This window comes from Oncorhynchus clarkii, chromosome 17 (assembly GCF_045791955.1).
Source record: "Oncorhynchus clarkii lewisi isolate Uvic-CL-2024 chromosome 17, UVic_Ocla_1.0, whole genome shotgun sequence".
Classification (NCBI taxonomy): domain Eukaryota; kingdom Metazoa; phylum Chordata; class Actinopteri; order Salmoniformes; family Salmonidae; genus Oncorhynchus; species Oncorhynchus clarkii.
In genome coordinates, this window is record NC_092163.1 from 47225631 (window position 1) to 47243327 (window position 17697).

The 17697-nt window shown below is 46.0% G+C and overlaps 1 protein-coding gene across 2 annotated transcripts in view; it reads right to left on the reverse strand.

Annotated features, from left to right (window-relative positions):
• Nucleotides 1–2375: 2375 nt before the first annotated feature.
• The window catches only part of LOC139370989 (nck-associated protein 5-like), a 110108-nt gene continuing 94786 nt past the window's right edge, over nt 2376–17697 (reverse strand). For both annotated transcript variants that reach the window (XM_071110945.1, XM_071110946.1), the window contains 6 exons: nt 11472–14767; nt 8676–8844; nt 8495–8573; nt 8106–8393; nt 7715–7857; nt 2376–5749 (listed from right to left, as the gene is read on the reverse strand). In XM_071110945.1, coding sequence (XP_070967046.1) covers nt 5504–5749; nt 7715–7857; nt 8106–8393; nt 8495–8573; nt 8676–8844; nt 11472–14767 — 4221 coding nt within the window. In that variant the 3' untranslated portion in view covers nt 2376–5503. The remainder of the gene's footprint in view (nt 5750–7714; nt 7858–8105; nt 8394–8494; nt 8574–8675; nt 8845–11471; nt 14768–17697) is intronic.

Consider the following 17697-nt stretch of genomic DNA (forward strand, 5'->3'; position numbering starts at 1 on the left):
CAACCTGAAACGACCCACAGTTGAACATAAAAAAACATGTTTTTGGCAGCCAGAGGGAATTTAAAACACATTTACATACAGCACTTCACCATTAGCATAACCTCAGATTCTAACAAATGCTAAATGTGTGTAGAAACACAATACTCTTCCTTCTGCAACAAACATCTGTAAGCCTACCTAAACACTTTAGTGTATCATCTGCAGTACAGCACTAGTGATTGAATAGCACATGTGTTGTCTTAATTGGCCAACAGTAAATTGATTGAATGTGTGTCTGTTTATGCAAACAATTGGCCCATATTGCAGAAGTAAGTAACTACTCTATGTTAATCCTTCACAAGGAAGGCCTACATATATCTTTTTGCTTTAGTGGAGCATTTTGTGGACCCAAAGTAGGGTTATCGTTTTTCTGGCAGAATAAAGATGGACCCTGTGCCAAACGAAATGTCAGAAGACTATAGCAGGGATTCAATCCAAGGTGAGTTACAGAGCTGCGGACTAAACAGTCCACAATGCACCTTTTAAAGGCATTTCCCCGATGTTCACAGATATCGCATTCATGGTAAACACTGTACATGTCAGATAAAGCATGCATTATCTTTAAAAGTCTGTTACATTACGCTGCTCTTGAACACGCCTTGGATTGAATCCTGGCCCATGTATGCAAACTCAGTTTATAGTCAGTATAAAGGTGGATGAGTCCTGTTACTTGTTTACTCTTTCAGCATGTCAAACTCTCATTTTGAGTATTAAATGGCAGCTTAGTTGAGAACTACATTTTTAATGGTGGCAGTCACAGGCTGCCTTTATAATGGCATTATTCCTGACATAACAATGGATCAAACACATGTAAAACATTTGACTCTTGGTTGAGATTCTTAGAATGTCAGTGTCCATAACACATACACTACTAGGTAATATCTGGTCATAAGGCTAATATAATGGCTGTTGTCTTGATCCGCCACTATCTGTTAGTTCAGATGTTAGGTTGATTTCTTTGTCAGTGTTACAGTAAGTTGTGATACAGTACAGTATATGGCAGCTTCAGGGAAACTGGTCAAAGCTATCATGGAGACACTGCATTAAGTCTCACTCACATACACTCATCCATCGATCCATACATCCATACATCCCCACACTTAAAAAAAATAAAAACTTAACCCTTTACACTCATGGGAATTGGCCTAGATGGATAGGGCTCAATTTAAATGTTTCTTACAGAATAAATATGAAATGCATAACCATGGTAGCAAGTGAAAGGGAACAGTTTGAAGATTATGGGAAATTAGTTGACCCGAGGTGAGGACAACAGTTCATCTGACACAAGACCGAAACCAAACATTACACTCGATTATATGAGCATTTTACTTTTAGCTGCATTCGTTGAGAACGAAATCTGAAAATACTCTGGATACATTCAGTAACATGATAAGAATATTCCTGGAAATTGTGGGGTAGGGGCAACATAAGACAAAACAATGACAACGGTTTGAGTGGCTCTCCTAGCTGTGCCGTTCAGGAACTAAAGCAAGCACATTTGTAGTTGTTTAGGTTGGAACGCAACCCCGCATCCCCTCCCTCACACAATTAAGGTTGTTAATGCAATCCAAAAACAGTTCATTATAAATTGCAATCTGGGTCAGGTGGGCATCATTTGAAAGCTTATTCTATTACCAACATGACTAGATAAGTTATAAAATACAACATTACAGTGTTAGGGTTTTACAATGGAATTCAGGGAAACAGATCGTCATTTTGGTGCGCATCGAAAGGAGTCATGAGTTCGTGTGCTGCGACATTTTCTTCACAATAGACAAAACATAGGTTTATTCAGTTCAGAACATCTTGTAACTGTACATCAAACATATTGATCATAAACGTTAACACTGTATATGACATGAGTTTTATCCTATGGAAATGTGAAGTGCACATTTGGATTCATGGGTGTTTGGCTTGCTTGTATGACATCAAAGCTGTATTTATTATAATCCATCTTTCAAAATACATCGAGTCCTCTTCATTTACAGAATTTCCCTCACTCAGACAACAAAAATGTGCAAAGGTTGCCCAATTAGCACGAGGGATGGGGGCAACTTCTTGTCGAGGGAGGTGCTCAAGTTCAGAATGGCTGTCAGTCAAAACCCATACAGCGCTGTCAAGCACAGAGCCAGAGCTCTGACGTTATGTCTAGCATGTTGGACTAGTAACCGGAAGGTTGCGAGTTCAAACCCCCGAGCTGACAAGGTACAAATCTGTCGTTCTGCCCCTGAACAGGCAGTTAACCCACTGTTCCCAGGCCGTCATTGAAAATAAGAATTTGTTCTTAACTGACTTGCCTGGTTAAATAAAGGTAAAATAAAAAATAAAAAATGTTACTTTACAGCCACTGCATTCCAATTTAGGCATTTATCAGTGCCCAAATCTGCTATTTTCAACCCGTATACGTGTATGAGTGTAAAGGGTTAAAGTAACATGATATATAACATATGACAAAGCACAACAGCTTAAAAAAAATAACATTACGACTGAAACCATGGAAGTCTATGACATATTTATGATCGATCACCACATTGCATCACATTTAATGGACGGTAACATGTTATTTTTTCTGGCGTTAAAGGCAACCCAGTTCTATGTGACCGAAACATGTCTACATCCAGGGCAGACACGATAAACCCCTGATACCAGCCACTTCTTTGGGACCAATGATCCCAGTTACATGATTTAACAACGATTCTTCAGATCCAGGCCATAGTGAGCGTGTGGCTGTCTCGAACTAGGTGATGTTTTTTCCATGCATCTCGTTGGTGTGTGTTAGGCTTGGGCAGTATACCATATACCGGGGTATTTGGAAATAGCCACGGGATGGTTTTTCAATACAGTCGCATTCTTCATTTCACCTGTTACATAATTATTCATTATGAAGCTTACTGGTAGTACCCAGACACGTGGTGTTTGTTTACAAGCACACAATGACCGAAGCCTTGCGAGTCACTCACTATTGTGCAACACACGCCATCTAGTTAAAGTATGAAATTCACAACTAAATGTTTGCCAGCTAGATATCTTATAACTATTAAGTTACCTGTCCAAAATGTGCTAAATTCTCTGCAGTAGCTAGTTAGCGATCTAGCTAAGTGGTTAGCTTCTTCCAAAATCAAGCTTTGCTTGCCAGTAACAGTAGAGAATCCCATCCTGGATCAAGAGCCTTGCTTTATCATGTTTGTTTTGTGCATGCAGCAAATTGTGAGTAGCATATAACTTTATGAGCTGGGATATCTGTCCTGAAAACAGTTTAGGTCAGAGACTGTATAAAATGTTCGCAAAGTGCTCATTAGCATTTAGTTAGCATTCTCTATGGGACTTGACATGTACTTGTTAGCATTGCTTCGGATTAGGCTTAGTGGGGTTTGAAAATAGTGCCCCTTGTGTCCAGTGCCAATATTAGCAAATATCCCGGTATGACAAGGTTGGTATGAAGGTATGATAATCTGGATACCGCCCAACCCTACTGTGTGTGTGTACAGTTGAAGTCGGAAGTTTACATACACTTAAGTTGGAGTCATTAAAACTCGATTTTCAACCATTCTACAAATGTCTTGTTAACAAACCATTGTTTTGGCAAGTGGGTTAGGACATCTACTTTGTGCATGACTCAAGTAATTTTTCCAACAATTGTTTACAGACAGATTATTTCGCTTATAATTCACTGAATCACAATTCCAGTGGGTCAGAAGTTCACATACACTAATTTGACTGTGCCTTTAAACAGCTTGGAAAATTCCAGAAAATTATGTCATGGCTTTAGAAGCTTCTGATAGGCTAATTTACATCATTTAAGTCAAATGGAGGTGTACCTGTGGATGTATTTCAAGGCCTACCTTCAAACTCAGTGCCTCTGCTTGACATCATGGGAAAATCAAAAGAAATCAGCCAAGACCTCAGAATTTTTTTTTGTAGACCTCCTCAAGTCTGGTTCATCCTTGGGAGCAATTTCCAAACGCCTGAAGGTACCTCAAGTTCATCTGTACAAACAATAGTATGTCAGTATAAACACCATGGGACCACGCAGACGTCATACCGCATTGGAAGGAGATGCGTTCTGTTTCCTCCTTGTTCTGTCTCCTACTTTGGTGTGAAAAGTGCAAAGGACCTTGTGAAAATGCTGGAGGAAACAGGTACAAAAGTATCTATATCCACAGTAAAACGAGTCCTATATCAACATAACCTGAAAGGCCGCACAGCAAGGAAGAAGCCACTGCTCCAAAACCGCCATTAAAAAAGCCAGACTACGGTTTGCAACTGCACATGGGGACAAAGATCGTACTTTTTGGAGAAATGTTCTCTGGTCTGATTAAAGAAAAATTTAACTGTTTGGCCATAATGACCATCGTTATGTTTGGAGGAAAAAGGGGGATGCTTGCAAGCCGAAGAACACCATCCCAACCGTGAAGCACAAGGGTAGCAGTGGCAGCATCATGTTGTGGGGGTGCTTTGCTGCAGGAGGGACTGGTGCACTTCACAATATAGATTGGATCATGAAGAAGAAAAAGTATGTGGATATATTGAAGCAACATCTCAAGACATCAGTCAGGAAGTTAAAGCTTGGTCGCAAATGGGTCTTCCAAATGGACAATGACCCCAAGCATACTTCCAAAGCTGTGGCAAAATGTCTTAAGGACAACAAAGTCAAGGTATTTGAGTGGCCATCACAAAGCCCTGACCTCAATCCTATAGAAATGTTGTGGGCAGAACTGAAAAAGCGTGTGCAAGCAAGGAAGCCTACAAACCTGACTCAGTTACACCAGCTCTGTCAGGAGGAATGGGCCAAAATTAACCCATTTATTGTGGGAAGCTTGTGGAAGGCTACCAGAAATGTTTGATCCAAGTTAAACTATTTAAAGGCAATGCTACCAAATACTAACTGAGTGTATGTAAACTTCTGACCCACTGGGAATGTGATGAAAGAAACAAAATCTGAAATAAATCATTCTCTCTACTATTATTCTGACATTTCACATTCTTAAAATGAAGTGGTGATCCTAACTGACCTAAGATAGGGAATTGTTACTAGGATTAAATGTCAGGAATTGTGAAAAACGGATTTAAATGTATTTGGCTAAGGTGTATGTAAACTTCCGACTTCAACTGTATATGTGTCTGTGTGTACATTTGAGTTGCGCTGGTCTGTCGTATGATGCTTGTTGCTTGGAGGACAATGGTGTCCAATTCTCAGCCTAGTTCCTCAAATTATGTATGTGAACATCAGTCAGCCTGAGGGTGAGTTTTCCAGCAGTATTAACCAGATCTCAGTAACACGGAGAGGGTCAGCAGGAAGAGGTCTATGTGGAAGAGGGAGGAGGTACTTCAACTCTGTCTGCCTCAGGGGCTGGCCCCACCACTACAAGAAGGGATGGGTGTGCCTCATAGCAGGGGTTTAAAGGGTGTCGGTCGGTCCGCTTCTCTCTCTGCTCCCCTCTCTGTCCATGGGCCCATGGGCCTGTCAGCCCTGGCTGCCACAGGAGGACAGGCTGTCGTAGAGGGAGTCACTGAGGGATTCGGGCGTCTCTCTCGGGGACATGATATCTTCTGGTCTCTCCTTCACCAGCTCCAGCCCTCCGTCCTTCCCCACCTCTGGGGCACTGGGCATCCTCCCCTTACCCCGTGTGCTGAGCCCCGTCTGGGGTGGCAGGGGGAGGCTGCATGGGTCAGCAGCCAGGGGGCCCTGGGGGACACACTGTTTCAAACTCTTGGAGGAGAGGAAAGGTGGGCACATGAAGAAGGGGAGGGTGGATGGGGAAAAGGGGAGGATATGGATGGTAGGGATAGACAGGGATCAGATGCTATAGTTAATTATTTTATTTTAGATGTGAAATTTACCAGGTTGAAGGGAAACATTTATATCTGCCACTTCAATAAATGCTTTTGTCAGTAACCATGTTTCCAGCCAACCATTTTTATGGTAGTAAAATACCTGTTGGATAAAAAAAAACTCACAACAGGCCTAATGTCAGTAAATTTCCTTAATGACATCAAAAAATATATATTTCACATGAGTGGATAATTTCTTTGTTGGTGAAATAGATCATGCGACAAATGCATTTCAGTCCAGGCTGCCATTAACACAGCCCATTCAAAGGGAGAGAGTCAAAAACAAGTTAGTCAAAACTCTTTTTGACTTGAGAGACATGATTGTGCCTCGTTCATTATGACTGAGACTTGTAAAAGTGTGTTTTAAACAATGTACATTTGTGATAACTAGGCATAAAATAAGATTATTTCTTGATTCCTTTGAAACAAGGTCTAGTTGCGGCCGCAATCGGACTAGATTGGGAAACATTTTTGGCGGAATTCTTGACTGCCGAGAGGATTGACGGACCTTCATGTCTTAAAGTAATGATGGACTTGGTCTTTTACCAAATAGGGCTGTATATCATCCCTACCTTGTCACAACATAACTGATTGGCTCAAAGGCATTAAGGAAAGAAATTCCACAAATTAACTTTTAACAAGGCACACCTGTTAATTGAAATGCATTCCAGTTGACTACCTCATGAAGCTGGTTGAGAGAATGCCAAGAGTGTGCAAAGCTGTCATCAAGGCAAAGGGTGGCTACTGTAGAAAATAGTAAAAATAAAGAAAGTAGGTGTGTCAAAACTATTGACTGGTACTGTGTATACACACACACACACAATATTTTTTGCTCAATCTGATTAGGTGGGCATGGCTCCCCAGTGCCTACACCCATGCCTACAGTAGGACTGATACATGCTCCTCCAGCTCACCGGCTCCAGAATTCTCCAACCAACTACTGTCTATCATATGTGCGCACAGGCAGCATAGAGAAGAAAAATGCATGTTTAGAACTGATAATCGACCTCATGGTGCAAGAATGAATACAATTAATTGATTACGATACTGTGCTTAACACCCTCTCGGCAGTCAAGCATTCCACCAAAAATCTTTCACAATCTAGTCTGGTTGCGGCCACAACTAGACCTCGTTTCAAAGGAATCAAGAAATAATCTTATTTTATGCCTAGCTATCACATATGTACATTGTTTAAAACACACTTTTACAAGTCTCTGTCACGAATAACTGCTCCAATAAGCCCCTTATGGTGAAAGAGGGGCTTGCAGAATCATGACCCTTTCGAGTTTTCAGTTCATCATTCGTCTGTAGGGGGTCCTGAGTGCTCTGGGCATTACTGAATCGAATGAACGAAACGAGTCAGGGGGAGACGGGGAGTGGCTGAACGAGTTGAAAAGATCAGAGTCAGTAAGCTGAACTTCCCATCACTCGTCAAAACCCCTTCTCCATCTCGTTTCCACAGCAACCCCCACCTCCCCCATCCCCATCCCTGAGAAGTGGCATGAGGAGTTAGGCGTCTTTCAATCTAAATGCAGATAACTAACATTGCACTCCGCTTCATCCCTCCTTCCCTCTCTCTCTCTTGTTGGAGGGCAGAATCTGAGGATAATAATGTCAGCTAATGGGACTATGGTATAAAGTGCTGACAAGGGATGACAACTGACAGACAAGTGATCAAGGCCCCAGCTGTCTTTCTATCAGCCTCATCTCTTAAAATATTAATAAAGAGAGGAGCTTTCGTCATTTCATTTTTCACTGTAGATGAGAAAGTTGGCACATGTCAGCACAGAGTACTACATTTCTTGTTACGATGGAGATGAACTCAGCTCGCTGACTCACTCACCCTTCTGGAGGGGGTCCTCTGGCTGCCCGGGTCTCCCTGCACATCCAGGTAAACATCACTGACTCCTGCAGAGCCTTTCAGGTTGGGAAAGGTCCAGTCCTTGGTTGGGGGATTTTGCATATGAGCCCCGTAGGCATCAATGTCTACATAAGAACAAATATAATTCAAGATGTAAAAACAGAGCTTAGCTCAGGTGTTTTGTTTCAAGATTTAAGCTTGTGTGAATAGTTAGTCCACAGTTTTAATAACACACAAAATGTTGGTTTTGCAGAACTGATCAAACTTACGCAACCATATCTAAATCACTAATGTAAAATGTCAGCATTGAAATGGCCTATATGGGAACACAACAAGTCCTATGGGAATACAAAGTCCAAGAGTCCAAGCTGACCCTCATGGATGGTGCTGGACAGGTGCATGTTGGGACCTTTTCCCTCCAGTCCTGAGCCATACAGGATAGATGGGTTGACTTCATCCAGAGATGACAGCTCTCTCTCCAGCGTATGGGCTTTTCGCGAAACTTTCATCTTGGCCCCATGTTTCCCCTGGGAGCCTGAAAACCCTTGCTCTCCCTGTGGCTTCCCCTTAGTGATGCTCTTCCCTGCTGCATTACTGGCATAGTCTGGCATGGGGAACGTGCCGATGCCACTGTCGAGGGTACGCATGGATGCACCAGAACCTAAACATTGAGGAAAGAACAATGAAGTGAGACTAGAGTCAGGGGGAGACGGGGAATGTTAGTCAAGGGAAATGGATGACAGACATTATTATGACTCTCACCTGTAATGTGCTGGGAACTAATGGACTCTGCCAAGCTCTCGTCTGATGTGACCTCATCCTTGCCAATCATATCAGAAGCCTGAAACAACAAGGGTTACACTCCACGAAAGATTGAATCATATTACTGATGTGTCATTTATTAATTTGTCTATAGTGTATAAGAGGAGAAAGAAAAGTTTACCTGGTCCATCTCGTCCCTGCTCTTTGTGTGGCTGATCCCATCCCTCTGGTGACCGAAGATGGGCCGCGACCTCTTCGAGTCAAAGGAGAGGCGTCTGTGTGCCATTCCAAAGGTGGTAGGTATAGCTCCCCTCTCGTCCACCCTGTTTCCAGAACAAGACGTCGAGGGACTTAAGAAAGAAGAAGTTACAAACTCATAGGGGAACTAGCTTTCGACATATACTAATCAAATTAGATCAGATTTGATCATACGAGAAAGAGTTTAACCCTGTGGCAAGTTTTGTAATTACAGTGCATTCAGGAAAGTATTCAGACTTTATCCACATTTTGTTACGTTACAGCCTTATTCTAAAATGGATTAAATCGTTTCCCCCCCTCATCAATCTACGCACAATACCCCATAACGGAATTTTTGCGAATTTGTAAAAAAACTGAAATATCACATTTACATAAGTATTCAGACCCTTTATTCAGTACTTTGAATCACCTTTGGCAGCGATTACAGCCTCGAGTCTTCTTGGGTGTGACGCTACAAGCTTGTCTGTATTTGGGGAGTTTCTCAAATTTTTCTCTGCAGATAATCACTAGCTCTGTGAAGTTGGATGGGGAGCGTCGCTGCACAGCTATTTTCAGGTTTCTCCAGAGATGTTCGATCGGGTTCAAGTCCGGGCTCTGGCTGGGCCATACAAGAAAAGACTTGTCCCGAAGCCACTCCTGCATTGTCTTGGCTGTGTGCTTAGGGTAGTTGTCCTATTGGAAGGTGAACCTTCGACCCAGTCTGAGGTCCTGAGCACTCTCAAGCAGGTTTTCATCAAGGATCTCTTGGCACTTTGCTCTGTTGATCTTTCCCTCGATCTGGACTAGTCTCCCAGTCTCAGCCGCTGAAAAACATCCCCAAAGCATGATGCTGCTGCCACCACCATACTTCACCGTAGGGATGGTGACAGGTTTCCTCGAGACGTGACGCTTGGCATTCAGGCCAAAGAGTTCAATCTTGGTTTCATCAGACCAGAGAATCTTGTTTCCCATGGTCTGAGAGTCCTTTAGGTGCCTTTTAGCAAACTTCAAGCGGGCTGACGTGTGCCTTTTACTGAAGAGCGGCTTCCGTCTAGCCACTCTACCTGATTGGTGGAGTGACAAAGAGATGGTTGTCCTTCTGAAAGTTCTCCCATCTCCACAGAGGAACTGCGGAGCTCTGTGAGAGTGACCATCGGGTTCTTGGTAAACTTTCTGACCAAGGCAATTCTCCCTTGTTTGGCCTGGCGGCTAGCTCTTGGAACAGTCTTGGTGGTTCCAAACTTCTTCTATTTAAGAATGATGGAGGCCACTGTGTTCTTGAGGACCTTCAATTAAGTTACCCTTCCCCAGATCTGTGCCTCAACACAATCATGTCTCGGAGCTCTACGGACAATTTCTTCAAGCCTTATGGCTTGCTCTGACATGCACGGCCAACTGTGGGACCTTATATAGACAGGAATGTGCCTTTCCAAATCATGTCCAATCAATTGAATTTACCACAGGTGGACTCCAATCAAGTTGTAGAAACATCTCAAGGACGATCAATGGAAACAGAATGCACCTGAGCTCAATTTCGAGGGTCTGATTACTTACAGTACCAATCAAACGTTTGGATACACCTACTCATTCAAGGGTGTTGCTACATTGTAGAATAATAGTGAAGACAACAACACTATGAAATAACACATATGGAATCATGTAGTAAAAAAACACCATTTGCCTTGATGACAGCTTTGCACACTCTTGGCATTCTCTCAACCAGCATCACCTGGAATGCTTTTCCAACAGTTTTGAAGGAGTTCCCACACATGCTGAGCACTTGTTGGCTGCTTTTCCTTCACTCTGCCGTCCAACTCATCCTAACCCATCTCAATTGGGTTAAGGTCAGGTGATTGTGGAGGCCAGGTCATCTGATGCAGCACTCTCATTCTTGGTCAAATAGCCCTCACACAGCCTGGAGGTGTGTTGGGTCATTGTCCTGTTGAAAAACAAATGATAGTCCGACTAAGCGCAATCCTGATGGGATGGAGTATCGCTGCAGAATGCCTTTGCAGCCATGCTGGTTAAGTGTGCCTTGAATTCTAAATAAATCACTGACAGTGTCACCAACAAATCACCCCACACCATCACAACTCCTCCTCCATGCTTCAAGATGGGAACCACGAAGATCATCCGTTCACTTACTCTGCGTCTCACAAAGACACGGCGGTTGGAACCAAAAATCTCAAATTTGGACTGGTCAGACCAAAGAACAGATTTCAACTGGTCTAATGTCTATTGCTCGTGTTTCTTGGCGCAAGCAAGTCTCTTCTTATTATTGGTGTCCTTTAGTAGTGGTTTCTTTGCAGCAATTCGACCATGAACGCCTGATTCACGCAGTCTCCTCTGAAAAGTTTATGTTGAGATGTGTCTGTTACTTGAACTCTGAAGCATTTATTTGGGCTGCAACTTCGGAGGCTGGAATGTGTAGGTGTCCAAACTTTTGACTGGTACTGTATGTAAATAAGGTATCTGTTTTTTTTAATCACATTTGCATACATTTCTAAAAAACCTGTTTTGCTTCATCATTTTGGGTTATTGTGTGTAGATTGATGAGGATGATAATTCTTTTTTACAAAATGTGGAAAAAGTCTATGGGTCTGAATACTTACCGAATGCACTGTATTTTGTAATCATCATTCAGTACACTCATGGCTGCAATATTATACGTTTGTGCAAGACTTCTGATGTATTTAATGAAATCTTAGGAACATAATTTAAGATTACATATCATTCTTACCTGTTGAGGAGCTGCTGCATGAAGTTGTCTGCGGTCACTCCTCTGTACATGAGTGACAGTTGGCCCTGGGCCTGGTCCATCACCACCTCACAGGAGTGGCCCCTGCCGGAGCGGTCCATCCCGACCCCGTTCACATATGCCCGCTCCTCCTCCAATGCCTTCCGCAGGTCCTCTGCCTTCTCCATCAGCATGGAGATGTTCAGGCTCTCCACCACCTTCCGGGGCCCACCTGACTTAAAGTCCTTAGCCCCTCCGCCGGAGGCAGAGGACGACGAAGGAGAGGGTGACATATTGTTCTTGAGCTTGGACACTTCTGGTTTACGGCTGAGGGCGGGGAGCTTGCTCTTCCTCAGGCCGAACCAGCTGGCGATGCCGTTGGAAGCCTTTTGCTTGGGCTCAACCAACTGGCCCCGGTCCTGCTCCTGCAGCTTAAGCATGTTCTCCTCGATGCCACGCATTACTTTCTGCTCGATGGCCGACTGGGGCACTGGTGGGCCGGACGAGTACTGCTTCTTGTCGTTTTTCATGATGGCTTCAGTAGACGACCGCGGTGGCAGAGGAGGAGGAGGCGGGAAGCTCTCTGCATGGACGAAGGTCTTCTTCTTGCTGGCCAGGAGTTTGCTTTTGTCCTCCAGCCTGGGCAGGTGTCTCTGAGCCAGGGCGCGGTCCTCGTGAGCAGGCCTGACCCCTCGGGGGTAAGAGGAAGCCTGGCCGACCTTTGAAGGGGACTTTGAGGAAACTTTAGTGGGGCTGTTTTGAGGGCTAGGGGTAGTTTTACTGTGGTGGCTCCGGGTGATGGGGCACTTCCCATAGCTCCTCACCACGGAAGAGGTCTCTGTATTGGAGGATAATGTGCCCATCTTGATCTTTGGACCATCTGCTTTCGCTACATATATCCGGGGAGAGAATGATGACTCCTGCTCTGCCTTGGGTATGGATGATGGGGTAGCTGATGATTTGGCGCCTGATTCATGTATTGGACCTGGCACCCTGGGGTGACTGCAGAGGCTGGTTTTGGGGTATTGCTTCCCTTCCAGGGAATCAGTGGATTTCTGATGTCTGTGCTGCTCTGTCCCAGTTCTCTCGCCTTGCCTTTCAGCAGTCTTGCTTTTCTCAATATTGTTGGTGGGGGGTTTACCCACGTTACTTTGTGCATCCTTCTTGTCCATGGGCTGTGCGCCTACTGGCAGGTTCTCTGTGCTCTTCAGTTTCCCCAGAGCAGCCAGGCGCTCTTTGAATGGGTGGTGACTGGACTCACTCTGGGGTTTTCCCTGCACCAGCCTCTTGGGGGTGGAAGACCCAGGCGACCGGTCACCTTGCCTGGCTGCAGACTGGGTTGGCTGGGGGGGTTCACAGATTGGCTGACTGGGCTCCAGAGTTGCACGGTGCTCCTGGTGCCTGTCCCTCATGCTGGAGTAGCTGGGGCGACTACTGTGTGCTTTACTAGCAGCGGCGGAGGACGAGGAGGGTAGGCTGAAGTGTTGGTGGGGTTTGTGCCAGACAGGGCTTTCTGAGTCAGTGCCCTGGTCAGTGCCCTGGTCAGTGTCCTGGTCAGTGTCCTGGTCAGTGTCCTGGTCAGTGTCCTGGTCATCTGGTTCTGGGGATGAGTCAGGGTGCTGTGAAGATGGGTGGCTGAGGAGGTTCTCCTCCTGCTGCTGCTTGTCTACAAGCCCCTCAGGTTGGGTGTAAGGGAGGTACTGGGGCGTCCCATCTGACGTGCAGACTTTCTCGTAGTGAGCCACCTTCTGAGAGCCCCTTTGTGTGTGAGAAGAGGAGGAGGAGGGGGCTGCCTTTGTACTGTGGCTGGGTTTGGGCGCAAAGTGGCTGCTGAAAGCTATCTCCTTGACTGTGGGAGGGGGGCTCGCACTGTCCTCTGGCTTGGGTGGCGAGGTGGGGGCAGAGTGTGTGGCAGTGTAGGGGGATGAGGACAGCTGCTTCTCCCTCTCCGTGGTGGTGGCTTTGCGGGTCAGGACAGGTGAGTGGTACACCTCATAGTTGTTGTTGTTCCTGCAGGGGATCTTGGAGCTGCGGGTGAGCTGGGGACTTAGACGGAGGGGGTTGCCTGGTTGTGCCTGGTTCATCCCCGTCGGGATCTTCAGGAACTTGAGCAGCCGGGACGGGGAGGAAATGGGGGAGGGCTTGACTTCACCTAGGCCTGTGGAAAAGGTGGGGCTGAGTGCAAGCTTGCTCTTGCCAGAGGGAGGCAGGGCCTGAGCTGAGCTGGTCCTCTCGGGAACCGGGGCTGGAGAGTACAACTCCACCGCCACCTTCTTGCAGACAGACGTCTCATTGGAGGAGAAGTAGAGCCCGTTGCAGACCTGCTCGCTCACTTCCTGCTCCTCTTGATACCCTGGGTCTGTCTCCGTGGCAACAGGGTCTGTATGTGAGGTAGGGGTGTGCAGGCTGTTGTTCACATTGTGTGCCACTGATGCAGCCTCTTCTTCCAGGTAGCAGCACTCCTCCGGACTGTCCCTGTTTTGGGTCAGCGACGTGTGCTTCACATCCTCACTGTGAGAGGGTTGCACCTCAGCCCGAGGCAGCGGTTTGCCAAACGGATGCCTGTCTTTGTGTCTTTGAAAGTTCCTGGTCTCCTTCCGTAGCATCCCGTTGAGGTTGGCTTGGATTAGCGAGGAGATTGGATCAGAAGAAACCAGAAGTTCTGGATGCTGCTCTAGAGAGTCCACTGCTGTTTTGTGCATGTAGCACTGGCTTGTGCTGCCAGTAGAGAGGAGGTGGGGGAGAGCTGCTGCCTGGGGAAGGCCTGTGCTCTGTGCCAACGCCCCCTGGTCCTCTGCCCAGGCCTGCCCGTTGAGGCTCTCCACTCTGCCCGGGTGTGCGGCGCCGTGGACCTGGGCACACTTCAGCAGGCTGTCCAGGCTACTCTTCTGGGAGAGCATTTGGCAGGACTGGCAGTCCCTGTGCTGGTGCTGTTTGTGCAGGGCATGGTCCTCCTGGAGAGCCCCTTCTCTGTTGGTATAATCATGGTTGTCCGAGTCTGAGCTGGAGAAGTGGCAGCGTGACGAGGGATGTGCTACCAGGCGCTGAGAAGAGGGTAACCCAACAGAGGACATCAGGGACATCTGGTCTCTTTCCATGGAAACCAGCGCCTGACCCAGGTCGTGGTGTGGGGACAGGCAGGAGGAGGGGTGGAACTTGAGGGGGTCCGACTCCTCCAGCTTGCGCAATACTTCCAGGATGTGTGCTTTCTTTTTGAAGAACGGAGACAGGGCCTCTATGGAGGTTGCAGGGGCCGGGGCCAAGCTGGCTGTTCCGTTCTGTGTGTGGTCCCCATTGCTCTGCATAAACAAGGACATCAGGTTGTAACTCCACTACATCTTCATCAGACAATACAAACTAAAATCAAAAATGTTGCCAGTATGGCTAAAATCTAAAGAAAAGTTCTCATCTACAACATCTAACATATTGCGTGCATAGTGCAGCAGGACTCAAATGTATTGATTTCATGTTGACAATCGATTGTGGAGGTTCCTTTTTACTTTGATGAGAACAAAACAACATTTGTGTCGATACTTCAGGACTTTTTGAGGGGACCTGCAACTCATGTTTCAAGTGAACATACTGTAGTGAACTAACTGCCCAAGTCCCCAATGACTCTGTCACAGCAAAAGAGGACATCCTGAGAATGCTGAGCACCCCTGTCCTGACAGGGGGAGGAATAAATGAATGAAGGAGAGAAGAGTGGAGAGGCAACTGAAGTCACTTTGGTTACACATGGCCAGCCAACCTTAGGAAGCAGTCTTTATCTTTAATTAAAGAAGCAATTAATTCTGTAATCAGTGAGAAAACTTCTCCTCCAACCTCCTCCTCATCCCGTCTTCTTGGAGAGGAGCCAATCTGTTAACTAAAATAGTCACCGCCAGTGGGGACCTCTGGGATTATCCAATTAAGACAGAGGGGCGTGAGACAGAGCCACTTGCTTAGTTTACACAGACCATTCGTTCTCTTCCCCTGTCATTATTTCCACTACTACTCCACTGGCATTCTCCAAAGCCATGGCATGTAAATTTGATGAATCCAAGCAACAGGCCTGGTTTCTACAGGTTAGGGCCCACTTGATTACCTCAGCATACACTGTGCATTGTTTTCCCTTTTCAGTCTCCCTCCATCTCTCCCAAGTGAACCCAAAGAGCCATTGCGTGCAAATTTGACAAACCCAGTCGAATGAGGTGACTTTGAAAACCCCTCTGCCATCGCTGCAGAAGTGCCTATTCTGATGCAATGATTTACGTCTACCTAATAAATTCTCAGTCTACACCTGGGAGTTCTGATAAGCCCATATATATGCAGTATGTATATATACACAATCTGGACGGGTGATGCACTTGGATCAGGGGAGCTGGGAGTGATGCAGAGCTTAGCTGAGGATATGGGGGTGGAGAACCGAACTGTATGGTATTCGGTCAGTCAGTCAATACATTTCTCTACTCATGGTCCATTAAAAGCCCAGTGCAGTCAAAAACATGAATATACATTGATTATACCAAACATTAGGAACACCTTCCTAATATTGAGTTGCCGCCTCAGCATCCATGAGAGAGGATCTATGTTGTAAAGTAGCCCTTCAACAGTGGACTCCATCAATGTGTGTGATGGGTTAGTGGTATGGGCTCTCTTAAGGGGTGCCGCATTGATCCAAAACCTCCATCCCACTATATTCTTGTTTAAAATCCCAGAGCCATATGGATGGTATACTAAATGCTTTGAGACTTGGGGCCAGAGAGAAACCATTGGCCAATGAGATCTGATGGAAATAAAGCCTCAACCTCACAGAATTACGGAGGAGTGGAGACGGAGGGAGAGAACGAGAGGAATGCATAGGGAGTGTTTGTTCAGAGGGAAACAAAAATCTATATTCAATTTGACACCTCTCTCCCTGCCTGATAACAAGAAACCAATCAGTTGCCCTCGGGGTTGAAATGACTGGGTCTCTCTCGTTCCTGTCTTCCACATGCTTCTCAGTCATTTGTCAGCAGGAGTCTAGTGCTGCTCCTTGGGGCAGCAATAACACGGGCCTATTTTAAGAGAGAACATTACAGAGGGGCACGGTGAGCGCCGTTGGGGGTACTTCGGTGAGTGGTGGGGCAAAACAGGAGGAACCTTCAAAGCAGAACATTTTATGGTGGCGCTAGAACATTGAGCGAGCCGAGCCCCTTTATATTATATTAATTTGTGGGTGAATTAATCCTGGGAATGAGAATGGACATTGTTCACTGAGGAACCTCCTTGGAACGTATTAAATCCTTGGAACACATCAAATTAGTGGATTCGGCTAATTCAGCCACACCCGTTGTTGACAGATGTATAAAATCGAGCACACCGCCATGCAATCTCCATAGACAAACATTGTCAGTAGAATGGCCTTACTGAAGAGCTCAGTGACTTTCAACGTGGAACCGTCTTAGGATGCTACCTTTCCAACAAGTCAGTTCATCAAATTTCTGCCCTGCTCGAGCTGCCCCCGTCATCTGTAAGTGCTGTGATTGTGAAGTGGAAATGTCTAGGAGCAACAACAGCTCAGCCGCGAAGTGTTAGGCCACACATTCTCACAGAGCGGGACCACCGAGTGCTGAAGCGTTGAAAAACAGTCTGTCCTCAGTTGCAGCACTCACTACTGAGTTCCAAACGGCCTCTGTAAGCAACATCAGCACAAGAACTGTTCTTTGGCCTAAGATCACCATGCTCAATGTGAACCGCCAGCCGTCAGCTGGAGTAAAGCGCACCGCCATTGGACTCTGGAACAGTGTAAGCGCGTTCTCTGGAGTGATTAATCACACTTCACCATCTGGTTTGGCGAATGCCAGGAGAACGCTACCTGCCTGAATGCATACTGCCAACTGTAAAGTTTGGTGGAGGAGGAATAATGGCCTGGTGCTGTATTTCATGGTTCGGGTTAGTCCATGTTAACGCTACAGCATACAATGACATTCTAGATGATTCTGTGCTTCCAACTTTGTGGCAACAGTTTGAGGAAGGCCCTTTCCTATTTCAGCATGACATTGCCCCCATGCACAAAGCGAGGACCATACAGAAATGGTTTGTCAAGATCGGTGGGAAAGAACTTGACTGGCCTGCACAGAGCCCTGACCTCAACCCCCTCAAACACCTTTGGGATGAATTGGAACGCCGACAGTGAGCCAGGTGTCATTGCCCATCATCATTGACCGACCTCACTAATGCTTGTGGCTGAATGGAAGTCCCCACAGCA